Source organism: Schistocerca piceifrons, chromosome 5, assembly GCF_021461385.2.
Source record: "Schistocerca piceifrons isolate TAMUIC-IGC-003096 chromosome 5, iqSchPice1.1, whole genome shotgun sequence".
In the NCBI taxonomy this organism is placed as follows: Eukaryota; Metazoa; Arthropoda; class Insecta; order Orthoptera; family Acrididae; genus Schistocerca; species Schistocerca piceifrons.
Genome location: NC_060142.1, coordinates 201,450,173 through 201,470,919, shown reverse-complemented (window position 1 = coordinate 201,470,919; position 20,747 = coordinate 201,450,173). Strand labels below are relative to the sequence as shown.

Genomic DNA, 20,747 nt, shown 5'->3' with positions numbered 1-20,747 from the left:
CCATCATCAGGTGCGCACTCATACCAGGGTGTTCACCCGAGATTTATTTCGTCATAAAATATGCCTGGAGAAATTGAAGAATCACAAACTGCTGGATGTCTGTAACTTTCTGCCGTGATATTTCAGCATCTAATCTTCTGGTCCTCTTTGGTTGTATGCTGTTTACGCCATACTCAGATCCCCTGTTTAATGCATGGTGTACCCAGTTGTTGCTGTGCATGCTTTGCTTGAGCATGTACACTTTTGCTGCAAGTATCTGTGCAGCAGAAAGTGATGGCCCTGTTGAAAACTCTCCTCATCCATGACAGATCAACTGTGTTTATACAGCAAATTCACAGAATAGCTTCAGCTATGCAGAAAGCAAAGTTTTACTGACAGGATTCCACGCAGAATCCAATTGTAAATTGTTGTCCCGATTGATAAGAGCCTCAGACTCTTGTATTTCCACTGATTCAGATAATGGAGTTCCAGAAGTTTGAAGTATGGGCCACAATTTTTTTTGTATTATATTTCATCAAATGACCAGTAAAAATGCAGTGTTTTGCGATAACAGATCTGCTGGGTTGCAGGAGGTGAATATACCACTAGTGTTCCATATTCACTCCCAGCCAGTGCATATCATTTGCCCCTATATGATTTGCTGCACTTGCATGGTATCTTATAAACACATGCCTTGTGCAGCACTAAGTTCTCTTTGACCAATATCAGAAGTGCCAATATTTTTGATGGAGGAAGAATGATCACTTTAACTATTTTTGGAAGTACTTGCATATTTTTCCAGTAACATTTCCCATACATGGCAGATAGGCTGTCATCTTGAAGACCTCATCCTCTTCTTTGCTCTGTTATTTATATGTTTGTAGTGCTACAGTATTAAGCTGTTGCTTGGTTTCACAATCTGTGTTTTGTTTTTCCCCTCAACATGAAATCCATCACCTCTGTCCTGTTGCTCAAACATATTCCATCTCATAAGTACTCCTGTTCTGAAGGGAAAATCTACAAACAAATCTACAGAAGACTCTCAAATTTGCCCTTAGACCACCTGAAAGAATTTTTCCTATTAAATCCCAGGTCTGTTTCTTAAATCTTCATAATGTAAATGTATGACAAGCCTAACACCTAGTCCCAGATCTGCTTTCTTTTTCAGCTCAGTGAGCAGCCTTTTAGGATGTTGATCTGTGTGTCATCTGTGATGAGCTACCAATGACAGACAGAAACCAGCAGCAAGAAATTTAACTAGTGTGTTAACTCAATCACACTTTATTATAATAGGGACAAGTAAATAAAATGTATTCTGTGAACATAAACATATCTTTAACATGCATATTAGGACAAAAATGTACAGTTCTGCTGCTCTTCCGAATCTTCTCCACCGTGGTCTATTTCCAATGGTATAACCAACTGCACAGGCATCCACAAGAGGCTCAATAGATGCCTGAAACCCCCCTCCTGCCGTCCCCCCTCTATTCTCCTCTGAAATAGGAGTAAAGAGTTTTTATTCACTATAGAATTTTATGATAAGTTTAGTGTGCCATCTATGAACTTTAGTTCGTGTGCATTACAGATGGCAGTTATTGCAGAAACAATCAATTTTTAGTTATATCGGGGTTTTTTTTTAACACCATTTTTAACTAGAGTGTTAAAACTGCTTAGATTAACCAGTTTCTGAAAATAACTGATTTTCGGTTTTTATTTTTTTTGTTTCCTGTAATAAACGTAGAAAGCAAACAAAATATAAAATTTATTAATTCTCTCAGTTTCAAGGTACATGCAAACAAAATATTAAGTGAAATAGGCAAATAATATAAACTTAGTCTGTCCACTATTTGGTGCTTTTCTCAGAAAGTGATAAGTGGCTGACTACCACAGAAAATCACCAGTATTCTCCTGTTGTTTCTAATTTTTTCAAACTTCTCAAAAATCATGTTGTAATTGAGATTTATACCACTATTTGGACATTACGAATAGTCAGTGTTAAAGGGTGCAAACTGAGGTTGAAGAACTCTATTTTTCATTATAATTTATCTGCTTTCAAGGGCTACAAACAGATAAAGGCATGTTATGTAGACACAGGCAGTAGATCAGCAGCTTTTTATTTTTATTGTAACTAAGTTTTTGCCTTATATTATATCAGAAGTTTATTGTGACTTCTCCCATTTTTAATCTTCTAAAACAAATGGAGCATTGTACTTCATTAATACCACACTTCATTAAATTCCTCCAGATTAGTGATGGTGCCATTCTGTAGTACATCTAATGTCCAATGACAACAGTGAGAAACTGTCATATAGACCAGATGAGGCAAGTCTTCCACTTCGCATGACACACATACCACCTAATAGACCACGCCACATAGTAACAAGTACCAATTCCTACGCCATGTGCTTGTTACTTGTTTCTGTCAGCATTTTTATTAAAATTGCACTGATTGCTTTTTCCCATTTTCTATAATGATCCAATATTTCAAAGCAGTGCAAATTTTATGAATAAAATTACTACTCCTTTAAAAAAGGTTCCTTTGAAAACTGCTGCTATGGCTAATTGATATTTCATTTTTTTTACCCAGTTGTTGTTATAACCGAGATCATACAAATACAAAAAAATAACTGTTATTCAAAACTAAAATACCAGTATTGGTTTTAACCAGTATGTTGTTCCCATCCCTGCTGTGCATACTGCAGTGGCAATGCCATCTTTTCCAAGGAGACATGGTCTTGCTCAAAAATAAAACATGCATGGATGAACCATACTACTTGCCTGCCCAAGAGCCATCCCAGAAGTGCTGGTGATGCTCCCCTTTACTTGTCTGCCATGTTGATGTGTCTGAGAGAGGAGCAACGTGACACACAAAGGAACTGTGGATGGATTGTGCACACACTGCAAATGCAATAAGACATCTGACCGCTGCATCCATCAGATGCACACTCCAAGAAATACCCAAGTGCTTACACCCATAAGTGTCTGCAGTGGGGAAGTGTGGAAGAGGAGGTCTTCTACTATAAGACAATAACATTCTTCATTAGATGTCTTGGCATACTGCAGGTGACCTCCCAAATGCAATAAACCATCATCTAAATAGGGATTGAAAGCTGTGATCATATTTTGAGCATTTGTTCCCCAGAAAAGAATTCCATAGCTAAAAACTAAGTCTACATATGAATAGTCTGTAACTAAAAGACACTATCTGTTACATAATGATGAGAGGACTTTTAGGGCTGACTGTATAATCATCACTGAAAGAACGTCAATTTTTACATTAGTTCAGAAATCGAACTCTGTTCTGGGCCCAGCCCTTTTGTACAACACTAAAAATAGATCTACCAAAGGAGCTTCAGTGTTAATCAAGTTAGCACAAATGCTAACACTATACACTCTGAATAAGCATAGCATCTGATATTCCTGATATATTTAACAGAAATCACCTTTATGATTCCTAAATGTGTCTGCACTTTTGCCACCAGGTGGTCGATGGGGTTATGGGTACAGTCAGTAGTGCATAAAACAGTAGGAAAACACATAATTTGATAAAAATCATGCTAGGTTTTCCTCACATCGTTTTCTTCCATCGGCATTTTGATGAATTCTTTCTTCGGTGAGCCAGTGCAGACCAATACCTTGTAGACAGCTCTGAAAGTTGTTGCTACATCTGTTTTAAAGAAATTGCCAACCACCATCGGAAAGATTCCTGCAGCAGAAGATCCTAATGTTAAAAGTAGCATGGGCACTTGAGTCAGTCACTGGTTTCTCGTGGTTAGTTTCAGCAAATCCTTTCTCAACTTTAGTTCTAACTGCTGCATAACATTTAGTCCAAGCAAAACCTCAGCTTAAAAGATTTAACATTTTAGGGCCATTACATGCTGGTTTCCAAGTATCTGTGTTCATACCACTTTCAATCAATATTTAGTCCAATAACTTTTGTGTTTGTTGTGCAGCCTATTAATGGTATCATTTTCTCCTCTTCAAACTTGAATTCACACTATTTGTCTTCTTTATGATCACTCTAATGTTCTTACATATGGACCAGTTGCAGACTTCCTTTAGGGTATCATTTGTTTCATATACAGAGTGTTCCTTTGTTTTCTCAGTGACTATAATATGCTGCCATCATCAAAAAGAATTTTTCACTATGACTGATGCTGTTGAGCAAATGTATTAAAAGAAAAGCAGCACAAATGGTGACATGTTTGTTTGACCCATGGGAGAATCAGAAAATGTTGGAAAACATAGACTTGCAAGTGCTTTGTGATAGTTGCCAACCATCCTGCAAGCCTACTACCGCTATCTACAAGGGTGTGCTGAAATGTAATGCCTCCAGATTTTTTGTGTGAAAACTCTTAAAACTTTTTGGACAAAACAAACATTATCACTATTCTACATCTTTATTCTTCATGTCTACACATTCATTTCTCAACATTGTCATCCTGGCAAAGAACGCTTTTCTCCCAAAGAGAGACCAGTTTGTTGATACCATCACTGTGGAATGTTTGATTTTCTTGATGGAGCCACACCCTCACATCTGCTCACACTGCTTCACCACTATCGGAGTTAAGGCCTCAAAGGTGTTGTTTAACTTTTGGAAACAGATGAAACTCAGTTGGCACTGTATGGAGAGTGATCAATGACTGTGAAACCAAGACACCCGATAGTTAAAGATATCATCATAGCACTCGTATGTAATCTGGCATTGTCATGCTGAAGGAGAAGCTGCTCCATGTGTGAACAAACTGTCCAAAATTGAAACGTGACTATAGCATACTTTTCTCACACACTGACATAGTAATGTTACACACCGCCATGTTAAATGCTACAATTTGGAGCCCTCTACCAGCAGGGAGTTGGAAATGTATAGACATGAAAAATAAAGATGTAGAATGTTAATAATAACTGTTTTATTCAAAAAGCTGTAAGAGTTTTCTCATAAAAATTCGGTAGCATTACTTTTCAGCACACCTTTGTACAAAGTTTTAAGAACCATTACTAAGTGGGAAATCTAGGAATACATTACTGCCTTCCACATATCACTCCCATCAAAAACATGAAGAAAAGCTTACATTAATTACAGTTAATCCAGACATATTTAAGTGGTCATCTGTCCTGCACACCACATGCAAATAGAATGGGAAGAAACCCTAACATATGGTATAATGGGAATTACTTTCTGTCATGCACTACACAGTGGTTTTCAGAGTGTGGTTGGGACATGATTAGTACACGAATAAAAAATTTTACACCAAGTGCAGGACTCTGGTGTCATCTGTGATTCAGCTCTTTGGGGACGATTCTTTGCATAGAGGATAATATAATAGTAGGGTGCAGGGATCAGTTTTGACTGCAACCTGAATTGTATAGTTGAGGCTAATACCAGGCACATTGACATTTCGCACTAGTGTGAACAGCATTCTTTGCACTCTTTGAGCGGTATGCTAAGCCCTGGGTGAATTGTTTAGTGGACTGTGTTAATTTAGAGCTTTCTGTATCACTCAGGATACAAAGGCATTAACACATGGGTGTGATTGGTGCATTACCTCTAGCTTCAGTACATGATATGTATCATGGTTGAATTATAATGGTTCTGATAAGAGGATACTGGCATGACTAATTACTAAAAGTTTTCAGTCTGACCAAAGCAGTGTCTATACTAACCTTGTGTTTTGCAGTGCATTCCCTAATCCTCTGTACTGTAAATTCCTCTAAAGAGCCTCAGCTCTTCCACCAAAATATCAAGTGCCTCAGTAATGAAAAAGGTGAACTTTAGTATCCACACAGATGGAATGTCAGCAAATGTATTTTGCATACCAGAACATGACATGGAATTCATTGAAACTGAACAAATACTTTTGGATGGATACTATTGCATAACAAATTAAGAAGAAACTGGAATGGCTATACATGCGAGAAATGGAGTGAAGTACAAGCCCTTCAACAGAAATGTTGTGTTGAAAAGCTTTCTTGAATGCTGTGCCACAATAGTGGGCCAGGAAACACACGAGCCAGTTGTTCTGACATCTTACAGATCACCAACAGGAAATGTCTCATGCTTCATAGAGCAGACAGTTTTAACCAGATTTTTCAGCCTTAACTGGTGATTTTTTGGTACTTATTTGGATTATTTGCTGTACTAGACTTCCATATGAGGATTACAGAACATAGTGCAACACCCAAAGGCAATTTTGTTTTACACCCAACTACTCTCTGTGGTTGACTCTAACCGAAGGGTTAGGTAAGTTACAGTATTGCAGCTTACTTTTGCAGCAATATCATGGGAAAAGAAGGAGCTGTTGTGTGGATTAAGACAGAACATAAGTTCAAAAACATTGAGACAAGTAGATTTTGTAGTGATCAGTACACGGAAGTGTGTGCTTGTGAATTTATGCTGAAAAACAGTTCACTTTTAATTGTAACTGTATATAGATCAACACTGGAAAATTTTGTACTATTTATGAGGAATATAGATTCCTTACTGTGCTATCTGTCAAACAGCAGCAAGCAGTTAATGGTTAATGCTGACTTCAGTGTAGGTTTTCTAAGGGATTCTAATAGGAAAAATGAGAGCTGGAAATCTTATTCGGACCCTACAATTTGATCTCAGTAGTAACTTTCCAGCACAGATGGATAAAGACAGTAGAACCCTAATTCATAATGTTTTCTTTGATGAAGTTCAGAGCAAGAATATACCTGTTTATCCAGTGACAAATGCACTCTTTGATCATGATGCTCATTAGTTAGGATAAATAACAGCACGCCTTACAATTTGATACTCCTCAGTGGAAATCAGTTAGAATAATCAATGACTCTAGGACAACTGTTTTTAAGAACAGCTTACAGGAGATGACATAGGATGTAATTTATAATGAATCAAATGCTAACATGAAATTTAAGCAATTCCATGATAAATTCATATCATTATTTGAGAACAGCTTTCTGCATAAGCTAATCAGAATGGACACTAAACAGCCATGTAAAAAAACGTGGCTCTCTAGAGGGATTAAAGTATCTTGTAGAAGCAAAAAGGGAAATGTATCTTTTGGCAAGAACAAGAAAGGGTCCTGCAGTAGTTGCACACTACAAAAACTACTCAAAATTGCTAATAAATGTTATTAAAAGTCAAGGAATGTGCACATAATGTCAGAAATCAATACTTCTGACAACAAACTTTAGGCTATATGGAATGTAGTGAAACGAGAGACAGGACAACCAGCCATAGAAATAGAACAAGACAACATCACTAATGAAATGAATGGAAGGGCTGTAAATCATGATTCACAGGTAGCAAATGCATTAAATAATTATTTATTAAATATAGTACAAAGCAGAGGGACAAACAGTTCAAGAGCAAAATCGCAGCAGTATTTTGAAAATGTATCTTTCATAGAGTTCAGTCATATGAATGTATCGCTACTTCTCCTTCTGAAATTAAGAAAATCATACATACTCTCAAAAATAAAATCTCATCTGGTTGTGATGGTGTTTCCAATAGAGTATTAAAAATTTGTTCCCCTGTAATAAGCCAAGTCTTATCTGAAATACTTAATGCATCACTAACTCAAGGCAATATGCCGTTGTTAAACCCCTCTTTTAGAAAGGTGATAAGAGAGATGTCGATAACTGCTGACATCATTCTCCAGAATTTTTGAGATGATGGTATATTCTAGAGTAATATCTCAGCACAGTTTGGGTTTCAGAAGGTTTGTTCTACTGAGAATACCATTTACATGTCCACTCAGCAGATTTTACAAGCATTAAAAGTATAATAGAGCTGGTTGGTATTTACTGTGACCTCTCTAAGGCATTTGACTGTGTGAATCACCGTATTCTCCTAGATAAATTAAAGTTTTATAGGACTGATGGTGTAGCCAACCAATGGATAATGTTAAAGAAAGTTTTACTTAGTAATTCAAACAATATAGTCCAGGGACATAATTCTGACTGGGCAGAAATCAATGGGGTTCCCCAAGGTTCAGTCTTAGATCCTCTATTGTTCCTCATTAATTCCTCATTATTTCTTTTTGCAGATGACACTAGTATTGTAATCAATCCAAATATAGATACAGAAACAGAAGAAATGGTAAATGAAGTTCTTGTTAGTAACATTGAGTGGATTACTGTGAATAGACTCACCCTCAGTTTTTAAAAGACACAGCATATTCCATTGTGCACATCTAGAGGTACTACACCAATAATAAATATAATGCACACTGAGGAAATAATAAATAGGGTGGAAACCTCAAAATTCTTGGGGTCTGTATGGATGGGAAAAACATGCTTTGCAACTCCTAAAACCACATAGCTCAGCCACTTTTGCATGTAGAATCACTGTAAATCTTGGGGAGAGACACATCAGTAAACTGACATATTTTCATTCAGTAATGTCCAATGGAATAATGTTCTGGGATAACTAATCTTTAACAACAAAAGTCTTCATTGCACAAGAATGTGCTTTAAGAATAATGTGTAGTGCTCACTCACAATCATCTTGCAGACATCTCTCAAAGGATGTGGGGCACTCTGACTATGGCTGCAACTATATTTATTCCCTCACGAAGTTTGTTGTAAATAATCCAATACAGTTCAAAAGGAATGATGAGGTACATAATTACAGTGCCAGAAGCAAAAATAACATTTATTACTCCATATTAAGGTTGTTTTTGGCACCAAAATGGGTGCATAACGCTGCAACAAAAATTTTTGATCATTTACCGAGTGATATAAAATGTCTGGCAAAAAGCAAAGTAAAATTTGATAACAAACTGAGTAAGTTTCTCCTTTACAACTCCTATTCCATAGAAGAATTTCTATTACTGTAATGTGTAGTAGGTTGTGGGTGGGAATTACTAACTGTAATCTTTTTTTTTTTTCTTTTTATATAGTTACAAACTTTAGAAGTGTTCAGAATGTAACTTTATATACAAATTAATTTGCAATGTGAATGTAAAATGACTCGTCCTACATAATTATGATCTATTGTGCAAAATGATCCATGGAATATGTAACAAACTAACCAACCAACTAATGTAAAGCCACTAATCAATGGTTTCCAAAATGCATAGATGAATAGATGTCTTTCACTGTTCTGATATCTCTTACTGCAAACACAATGTCAGTGGTGTACAACAAATGCTTGTTCTTTCTAGGGTTATCACCTTGACATTCTTCACCTAAAAGAAATTGGTGCCAACTTTTGTGAGGCATTGGCTTGCTTGAAAGAAGAATCACAGTGGCAGACAGAACTCCTTGAAACTAATAAGCAAGGTGGCAGGTAACAAAATTTTATAACATACAGTCCAAAAAAGTTTATTTAAATAATGGAAAATCCAGAATGGAATGTAACAATATAATGAAAACAATAGGGACTACTCACCATATGTAGGAAATGCTGAGTCACAGAAAGGCACAAGACAAAGACTGTTGGAAAATTATCTTTCAGCCAACAAGACCTTTGTCGAAAACAGACAACATACACATACACACACACTCGTGCAAACACAACTCACACACACATGATAACTGTCTCTGGCAGCTGGAGCCAGACTGGCTCCAGCTACCAGAGACTATGGTTGTGTGTGCATGAGTTGCATTTGTGTGTGTGTGTGTGTGTGTGTGTGTGTGTGTGTGTGTGTGTGTGTGTGTGTGTGATGTCTATTTTTTACAAAGGCCTTGTTGGCTGAAAGCTAACTTTCTGACAGTTCTTTTGTTGTGCCTTTCTGCAACTCAGCATCTCTGTTATATGGTGAGTAGCAACTAGCCTTTTCATTAAAAAAATATATTTCTCTTTTGTAATATTATTTCAGTTTAGCTACACTCTTATCTTTTTATCATTGCTTAATTTTTAATGCAAACAAACACAGTGAATTGGAGATTTGGAAAATATTACTATGTACAAGCTTCACTATTGTAAAGAAGTTTTAGAATATACATATTATCTCAAGTATGGCTTTTATATTTTGATAAGCAACTAAATAAAAGCAAAACAGGTCAAAAATTCAAATGTGATAAAATAATAAACTGACAGAAAAGATATGTATCATTCACTCCTCAGAGAACTGAGAAGGCCAAGTTAGGAAATGTTCCAAAGGAAGTGCACGTCACTCAGACCCCAACATGAGAGGGACCCACCTGCTTTGGGGACAGGGAGGCAAAGAGGCATTCTTCAGGAGGCAAAATATATATGTTCTGTGTGGCATTTGGAATTAGTAACTCCTCTTTTGGGAAGGAGAGAGGGATAGGTTGAGAAGGTTAGCAAATGCCTCTTTGCTTCGCCTCATCCTCAAAACAGGTGAGGTCCCTCCCATTCTGAGGTCTGAGTGATCTACTTTCCATGTTAACCTTCCCAACCTAGCTTCCTCTCTTCCCCAAAGGAGGAACTACTAGTTATGACTGCCACATAGTACAGATATTTCACCTCCTGTAGGTTATTACTGACCAGGAATTATGTCACATAATTTTCCTTTCAGTATTATTCACTCCTGTAGTCATAAATCATCATGTCTGTAAATGTCATGAAGAAATTAATCATTGTTACACTGCCGTCTCCTAACTCTGGTCCCAAGATGTGGAATTGTTTGCAAGTAATGCATTGCAACATTTACAGTTAGGACAAAATATACATTCTTAACAGTCTTACAAAAACATTGGTGAGACAGATACAGAACTAGGCTCACGTATGCAGTAAAAATGAAGTCTGAGAACAAGACTGCTACACTTTTTACTTACTTACACGTTACTTAAACAACACACAACTGTCTACTACTTTCAGTTCATCAGATAACCACAGTATCTGGATGTTTCTGGTCTTCTTCCAGTGGTAGTAACAAAAAGTAGACTTTAGTTTTTTAAAAAAGAGAAAAAACTCTTCCTCTTCTTACAAATCATGACTCTCAGATGTACAAGTCATTTTTTCATTCACACATGACGATTTGCCACTCCCATCCTGATGGAGAGCTCCAGAGACATGGGATAAGTCAAGTTATGCAACAGGCAGAAGTAGCTGCTGTGGGCTGCTTCTGTAAAGAGTGCTATTAACAAATTATAGCTAGCACTGACTTGCTCAAAGTGATAATTATGATAATTATCTCCAGGTTATGAGAAAAACAGCTGCTTTGATCAAAAGCCACTGCTCTTCCTCCTGTAATATTCAGCAGCTGTTTTTATCTAACACTTTAAAAAAAATCAGTTAACCTTTTCACAGGTCACAAACTGATCGCAGTATACTAGCATAATCACTTATCAGAGGTGTTGATAATGTTTGTTCTGTATAATGGACACTTTGTATACTGTTTATATACATACCAGAAGCCGCTTTTAGTATATCTAGTTGAACATGTTTCTGTAGGAAGTTCTTGGAATTGCAATAATTTCTATTACACACTATAGGACATGGGAAATTTTGACTTGAAATATGTTATCATGTTTATTTCTACATCACCTACAGCAAGAAGCATTTGCTGGCAACTACAGATTTCATTAGTTGGTTCAGCAGTTCTGTGGTACTTTCTTCCCAACTGAAATTATAATCAAATCATAATCCCAAGAACTTGACACTTTCAGCTTCTCCTATGTCCAAGTTTTCATATTTTATTCACATGTTGAGTACAAACGTCTTAAAAGTTCTCAACAGCATACACTGAACTTTCTTTTCTTCTTAATTTTAATTTCTCTGATTTAGTTAGATATGATGTCAGTGAAAATTTTGTTAATGGTTCTTTTTAAAACTACAAAGTCACTATTTAGTACATTGTTTACATCATATGCAAAGGAAACAAATTTAATATATGCAAGGAAAAATACAGACTTACGTTGAAACCTTATGGGACACCATATGTGACTACTTCCCAGTTGGATTATTCAGTACAGAATGCTTTCCTATTGGCCCCTGTGATTCATATTTGAGGGACATGGCATGAACCATTTCAAAGAAGTTAGGGATCAGTGGGCTGCAGAGCTGCAGCGTTGTGGAAATACTGCTGTATGGTTCATACATCCTCAATCACCTCAACACCAACTACAAATTTCAAGAGTGGCTGAAAAAATCACTCACACTTCTTGCTTGAACCACTAAGCAAATATGTGGCCTAAAACAATACCATATAAAGAAAGCCTACACAAAACTAAAAAGATCATAATATTTCCAGGATTTGTAAAAGTACATTTTGAAATGCTATCTCACCAGCAGGATGTCATTCCCTTAATAAAGGCTAATTCTGAAACAGTGCTACGGAACACTGAGTGGTTCATGCATATTGTCAAAGTTTATTGATTCCTGATGGCATACTGACTAATGAGTAAACCAGTCTTTCTGTAACTGACAACAACAGTGATCAAAATGAGCTTACTGCAGATAAGGGTGATGTTTGACACAGAAGCAAATCATCAATAAAATTTTAACAAAACCAGCCACTTCATGTACAGGCGGTGCTGTGGTTACTATGCAGGATTACATGTTAGTATGGCAGTTAACTAAGCATCTACCTGAACGAATGGCCACTGCCATGATGTAGATGACTACAAATTTAGCATTGTATCACTTTATCCTTTCAAATGTCAGTCTCTCTCTCTCTCTCTCTCTCTCTCTCTCTCCCCCTCCTCTCCCTTCTCTCTCTTCATATCTTATGCTATGCTTTTCAATTTTGTGGTAAGTTTGGTACTTAAATTAGAGCTATTCGTCTCCCCAACCTCTCCTACTCAGTACTCGCTACTGCTTTCCATGCTTTGCATAAATATTTTTTTTCCAACCTTAAATTTCTGTTATCAAAATATTATAATTACTCTTGTATGTAGTCTTAAGGTAATTCCATTTTTAACTAATCATCTTTTATATTCTTCTACATGTGGAACTCACTGAGGTGATACTATTTTATATTTGGGATATGGATATTCTGACTCACATTTCCACCAACCTATTATAGAATTTTCTGTGTCTGTCTGCACCAGTGTAAATAAGTTAAATTAATTTTTTCCACCCCATAAAGTTAACATTTAAGTCCAACATTTCACAACTTTGGGTATTGTGAGGTGTAAGCTGTTTTATATCTCGGCAGCCCAAAAAAGTTTGAGACTGGATTAATAAAAAATATGGAGAAACACTGAAATGGTTTTAATCCTTCAAGCGTTCTACATAGTCTCATCCCATTGAGTACAACACACAGAACATTTGTCAAACCATATGAAACTGTCAAAAAAATGCTTCTTTGGGATATTGTTAGTTGTGCAGCACATTGTCTTGAATGTTGGTTATGTTGCCAAAGTATTGACCCTTCATGTGAATATTGCTCTGTCTTTTATGGTAGGTTCGTACTGATAACACAAAGTCGTGTCATCCATGATGATTTTTTCCAGAAAAGAATTGTCTGTAGTTTACATTTCAGTCAAGTCATGCCAGGTGTCCATGTGTTGTTGTTGTTTATATTGGGAGACAAGACATGCTGGACAAGCTATGCACTCAGTTTTGTATTCTTTAAAATATTCTGGAGAATATCTTGAACACCCGATAGAGAGATCTTGCTCCATTGCAATTTGTGGCACAATAATACTGACACAGTACAGTCACACGTCCACCACTTAACAATGCCTGCCCACAACTGATAGGTGGAATGCACCATCTCTTGTTTATAATTGTTAGTTGAAGCTGCAACTGTAGTTTCTGCATCGACTTCCCTTATATGTCAGGAATAAAATCAGTCTCAGAATGTTTTGCACGGATGGTGTATGAAGACTGACTCAACCACCAGTGGCACTACTGCCCATTTCAGCTTTAGTAGTCTGGATACTGACTCCTGCTTACAGCATATCCATGTCCCCTCATTCCCATTTTACTGTTAACTTCCCAAGTATATGATAGCATATGCAGCTCGGCTTGCACTATGTGATGGGATGTGGGAAATATTTCTGCATTATCCGCTTATGGATCTTCGTGTACATTTCATCACAACTATATAGAAGGAGCATACATGAGTTCAGATCCAGTAGTATGAAGTAAAACAATCCAACTACTAGTTATTCAAGATGATAGGAAGACAATAAGTGTGAATGGAAAACAAAAAATGTGTCTTTACTTTACGACAACTCTCAGTGCCACCTACAGGTGATGAGATGCAGAGACTACATTCTTCTAAGGACACACAGTGAATTACATAGAAATACCATAATGAAAAGATAAAACAATTGAAGATTGTGAGAAAGTGCTACTCCACTTTATTGCTGAAGAATAATTACTATCAATTTGTACAGCTTAGTATTATCTGAATGTATGCTGTAAGTAGAACCCTGTTGGTATTGTGAAAGATGAACACCAGCCATTTCCACATTCTAACTGGTAATCCATTTTGAAAAAAAATTTGATGCCAGAGCTGTCTCTCTTCTCGGCTAGCTTACTCGTGTTGCAACCTGATACCAACATATTTCGGAACTAATAATTCATTTACACAACATCAGTTTTAACATAAATGTTTTAAGGTCCTACTGAACAGCTTTATATGTTATTTTTGTTACCTGTATTACTATGGCATGTATTTTTTGATATGCCAACTTTCAGAACTGTGCTTGTAAATATTTAATAATATAGTTATAATAGAGGGAAACATTCCACGTAGGAAATATATATCTAAAAACAAAGATGATGTGACTTACCAAATGAAAGTGCTGGCAGGTCGACAGACACACAAACAAACACAAACATACACACAAAATTCAAGCGTTCGCAACAAACTGTTGCCTCATCAGGAAAGAGGGAAGGAGAGGGAAAGACGAAAGGATGTGGGTTTTAAGGGAGAGGGTAAGGAGTCATTCCAATCCCGGCATTGGAATGACTCCTTACCCTCTCCCTTAAAACCCACATCCTTTCGTCTTTCCCTCTCCTTCCCTCTTTCCTGATGAGGCAACAGTTTGTTGCGAAAGCTTGAATTTTGTGTGTATGTTTGTGTTTGTTTGTGTGTCTGTTGACCTGCCAGCACTTTCATTTGGTAAGTCACATCATCTTCGTTTTTAGATATAAATATTTAATAAGGATGAGAAACATGATACAGTAATTACTGTAGTTGTTACACACTTCGCAAATGATGCCTTTAGTCTGTTCAGGTTTTTCCAATGCTACTGGGAGAAACTTTCAATAATGGTGGAGATAAACAAATACAGCAAAATAAGATGTAAAATGTTGGTGGCTATGGTCCCACCCATCAAAAAAAAAAAAAAAAAAAAAAAAAAAAGTAAATAAATAAATAAAAATTAGCCTGCCAGGATGTGGTCATACTATCCAGACAATCATTTTTAAACTGCCCTGAAATTTGTCAGTTGTTTCAAACTACATTATCTCAGGCAAAGACAGAGCTACAATACATTCAAGTGCAGCTGCTCTAACAACACTTTATAATGTCACAGAACTTTTTCGAATATGTGGTGATGAGGTGCAGCAATCAGTGATAGTATGGAAGAACAAATGGTCATGGTTGCAAAACTGGATTTTTTATTCTATTTATCCTCCAGTGACACTTTTTACCTTATATAAGACATCTTCAGATTGGCCTATGAGAAAAAATACAACCTCTCGTATAAATGGCATCACCTCAATTTAGCAAAATTGGTCTAGCAGGAAAAAATAAAATAACTTACTGGCAAAATATTGTGTTATGCTCATAGGATGCCATGCATTCAAATGTCCCAGCAGGAACTGCCTTGATCAGAATTTCAAAAAACATGGTGTACTGCCCTATAAAATATATCAGAATATGGCCAGTAAAATGTTCGAAAACCAGTAAACAGTCTAATGCACTAAAAGCCCAAAACACACTCAAACAAAATTTAAAACTAGCTATATAAAAAGCTAACTTACTGATACATGGAACTACACCTTTCATAATATTGCTAGTTTAAACAGTAATACTTTTGTTACTTCTTTACCTGAGACTCTGCATATCAAAATTATTACAATGTTTTGCCTTTATAATTCTGTACAGCACATTTCAAATGTGACTTCATCATTTATAAAATTAAAACCATCTCTTACTTTAAATGTTAAAGAATTTTTAATTGGTATCAGGGAACCCCCATGGATTTTGCTACTTTTACAAAAGCTACTGGCTACAACATAGTTCTTTAATTTGTTAAGGATTTTGATGCAGTCTTTTGTTAGCCAATGTTCACTTAGGCAAAGGACTGATATATTTCTCCCTCCTGCCAAGAAAATTTGTAGATAATCAATTTTTCTTCTCTGCCATTCATATGTTTCAATGTAAGCTATTTTTGTTTAAATGCATCAAATATGTGCTTTCACTGTTACCTATTGTCTTAATAATGGATTTTCTAACAGATTTTTATCTTTTATTCTTTTAGGCAGCTTGTTAACTCCATACTCACATCTAGTTACCCTTATTGTCTTCTATAATTCTGCACATGTCAGTAAACATATGCCTGGCCCACTGAGCAATTAGTTCTCTTGGTTCCTTCATGTAGGTTTTATTCATTTGCACCGCAGTAGTATATAATTAACTTGTACCATTTTTGATTGTTTAAAAATTCATTTATTCTTGTTTATTATGACCCATCTGCGTAAAAAAATTTTACCTGTAAGATCATTTACATGGATTTACTGTTTGTTATGAGGTAAGACCTTTACATGGATTTACTGTTTGTTATGTTTCTCTTTGTGATTATATGTGGAAACCTAATAGCTATTTCAGCTCTTCATCTACATTCACCATCTGCTGTGAGCTGTGTATACTAGCCTATACTTCTATACCCAATATTATGTGCACAGCTGGGAGCATGAGCAACTGCAGCTCCTACATACTTACTGTCTGACACATCTATGGAGGCTTGATCCCATTTTAGTGGATGTGGATGGTGCCGCATATCTGATGAGATAATCAGCTACCTATGTACATGGATATACCTACTTCTTGTGAAATTAAGGCAGTTATTTGCTTTTGATAACTTCTTGATTATTCTTGAGGAGGTGTTTTGTAGGACACCATGTGAGGCCTTTGTAAGAAAAAAAATGACAAGTTTAACTACCTGCTGGGGCTTTCATGTGCTTTAGGTGCATTTTCCCATGTACTTAACATCTTCTATATCTTATTTTATTTGTGTTTTGGGCTTTTTGTGCATTAGACCGTTTATAAGCTCGTGAACATTTTATTGGCCATACTCCAATATATTTTACTCTTTATCTCGTAGGACACTGCACAATGTGTTTTTTTTTTTTTTTTTTTTTTTTCAAATTCTGACCACTGCGGTTTACCAGTAAGTTGTTTTATTTTTTTCTTGCTAGTACAATTTTGGTAAATTGGGGTTATGCCATTTATATGAAAGGTTGTATTTTTCACGTACGTTAATCTGAAGATGCCTTTTGTAATGTGAAATGCTTCATTGGAGGATAAATAAAATTTTAAAAAATCCTGTTTTGGAACCAAGACTGTTCTTCTGTACTTTATAATGTATCCCCCTCGGCATGATTACAAATTGTTCAGTCACACAAAACACCAAAATAAAGATATTATTTCCGGATGCATATGTGGCTTTGTGATTGTGAAATGTCACTAGTATAAGTGTCATTTTAGGGGTACTTACATTTATTTTTAATTTTGATATTATTCCCCATTTCTAAGTCCATTTTGCAATATGATATTCAATACTTATCTCGGTAAATAACTGGTGATTTGTGATATTGGACACTTGTTAAAAAATTTAAATATCACTTGGGTAAAATGAATATTTGTTCTGGAGTTAAGCTTAGGTCATCAACATATCTAAATAATTCTAATTTGAACAATGGAAACTCAAGGTAAGAATATACCACAATGTAGGAAAAGATGGGTTGTTACTTACCATAAAGAAGACACGTTAAGTTGCAGACAGGCACAATTAAAAGACACTTACATGAACCTTTCAGCCGCAGGCTTCATCAGCGAAAGAGAAACGCACACCATTCATACATGTTTGCTTATGTGTGTGTATGAATGGTGAGTGTTTCTGTTTTTCTGATGAAGGCTGTGGCTGAAAGCTTCATGTAAGTGTCCTTTAATTGTGCCTGGCTGCAAATTAACATGTCTTCTTCACACTAAATAACAGTCTATCTTTTCCTACATTATTGTTAACTCTAATTTGCATGCTCGGTAGCACCAAGATAAAAGTGAGTTGGATTTCACAATGTTGACTCAACGTTACAACTTAACACTACAGAAATATGTTCTAATTAGTCTAAGAATTTCTCTTGCACAGTCTTTCCAACTCCAGTTAACAGAAATGGAAGAAGATGTGAGCCTGTTGGATATTCATTCACTATACTGATCCAAAATTTTATTTGTTGACCTCTCATTAATTGTGGGATTGAGATTGACATTAGCCCTACATGATGATTTCAGTTGCCCCAAGTCTGGTAAGACAAGGGTCACATTATGTTCATCTTGCTGCAATGACAAATAATTAGCCACAATGTGATGCCTGAAGTTAGCTGGACTCAATGTATGAAATATCCCTGGGTGGTAGGTTTGCAGCAGCTGTTCTCAGGGTGTATTATAACATTACATTCAGTTGATTTTTCCGGTGTTGATGTTTATTGGGCATTCTGTTACATACTATTCCTTCATAGTCGAGTATTCTCGATTTTTTACTCATCAGTAAAAAAATCAATTGAATGAACTTAAACTGTGACCTTTGCGTCATTGTTACTGTTTAGAGTGCCTCTCTTGTGCATTAAACAACATTCACTAATCATAACCATAGAGATCAAGATGGTTAAATCCCCTTTGAAAGAACTGTACATCATCCCAGTAGTGGCAGAGATAACTGTACACTCAAGGACCATCTTCTAATTAAGTACATCTAATGAAATAGGTGGCCTAGCAGTAAGAACCATTAGAAGACTCCATCTTCAGAAAATTCTGTAACACTGTTTTTGTCAATAGTTATTACAGTTCAGTTTCTTGTTTCTTCTTTGAAGGGGAGTTTTATCAGTTACAAAAATTGTACTCTCACAAGATTGTTGAATTGGTATTGGATATACTACAACTTGTTATAACCATGTTAGTAGAACTGTCTGACAAGTTATCTTGAAAGAACATAAACAGTCTGGATAAAAGTAATGAATTTTACTGCAATAGAGCCCATTCACCTATTATATCAATGTGCTGAACAATCGTGTGCTTTAAGGAATTTATAGATTCAATTTTGGAGCATTATTTGGCTAGAAGCCTTATTTTCAATAAATTAATTGAAATTTCATTAAAATGTATATAGAAGACTGTCATAGGTGATGAACTGCACTATAAGCACTAATAAAGTAGGAAAAAACACTGTAGATAGAAATCTGTTCTGAGATACTTTTGCATGCATTTCTTTTGTAGTTCACAATTATGACTTCAATAAACTGAATAACTCTTTTCTTTCTATTCAAGCCAATTCTAAGCTTTATTACTTTATATTCAGTAGTTATATATTCAGTAGTTATATATTCAACACTTACATATTCTGTATTGTCTGATGTTATAATTGTTTTTCTGCCTGTGTCTATTGTTTGATATATATCTCTTGTTTTTGTTGATAGCAGTACCTGTAAGATTACCCCTCATAGCCCCCATTCTATAACCAACTCCCCAGAAACAAGAAACACACAAGAAAGTTTGAAGGCAAGTATTGCATGATGCTGTGGCATGCCTTGTTTGGACTTCACAACCATAAATATGTACAGCATTGTTTCAGTAGAATCCTCCACATGCCATACTAGTTACCAGTATTAAAAAGTTATGGAGTTTCATTTTTCCAAGCAGACAGATCTAATACAAAAAATGGTACTCTGGCAGCTACAAGCTCTTCACTTTATTAAAAAATGAGCAGGGTGGTAGAGAAAAGATAAAGAAAGATACAACATGTAATATCAAACAATGTAAAATCCAGAATGGAATGTAACAATACGAGAGAAGGAAAGTTGCTATTCACCATATAGCGGAGATGCTGAGCTGCGATAGGCATAATAAAAAGATTCACACAATCATAGCTTTCGGCCATTAGGGCCTTTGTCAGCAGTAGACACACATACACACACACACGCGCACACACACACTCACGCAAGAGCAACTTTCACACACATCTGCAGTCTCAGAGAGCTGAAACTGGTAGCTGGTTTAGTTTCAGCTCTCTGAGACTGCAGATGTGTGTGAAAGTTGCTCTTGCGTGAGTGTGTGTGTGCGCGTGTTTGTATGTGTGTCTACTGCTGACAAAGGCCTTAATGGCCGAAAGCTATGATTGCGTGAATCTTTTTATTGTGCCTATCATGGCTCAGCATCTCCACAACATGTAATGTGTATCAACTTCATACTTCCTGAAGGGCATGAAGAAAAAAAAAATCTTCCTGATTATGGGAGTCAAAAATTAATAAAGAAGCAAAAGAAAAAGTTAAAAATTGATAACTTCAAAAATATTGCCAGTAACCTTATGTGAATTCATGTAAATGGACCAAAAGACAAGGTATGCCTATTAATACTGTGAGAGTTGTTGCCATAACAATTATTTTTTGGTTGACAGATAGGACTTGAGTTGTCCCAAAACTTCTCCCCGTTGTTATTTCATGCGCAAATTTTTAGTTTCATAATATATTTATAAACTATAAACTAAGCTGAAAACATTTTTATCTAAGATACAGCATACTTGCATTAATGGAAAATTTAACTCACATGAAACATAAATATTAAAAGCAAATAGTTGTCTCTTAGCAGTCACTATTGATTTTTTTTTTTTCCCCCCTCTGAGTTATGAGAGTGAAA

General features: G+C 36.0%; 1 protein-coding gene across 5 annotated transcripts in view; it reads left to right on the top strand.

The window, feature by feature from the left end:
- The window catches only part of LOC124798456 (cytosolic carboxypeptidase 1-like), a 503,581-nt gene that overhangs the window by 471,481 nt on the left and 11,353 nt on the right, over positions 1 to 20,747 (top strand). For 3 of the 5 annotated variants that reach the window (XM_047261877.1, XM_047261876.1, XM_047261875.1), the window contains exon 22: positions 9,132 to 9,256. In XM_047261877.1, coding sequence (XP_047117833.1) covers positions 9,132 to 9,256 — 125 coding nt within the window. Of the gene's footprint in view, positions 1 to 9,131; positions 9,257 to 19,531; positions 19,614 to 20,747 lie in introns of all 5 variants that reach the window. The other 2 variants (XM_047261879.1, XM_047261878.1) reach the window with 2 other exon arrangements.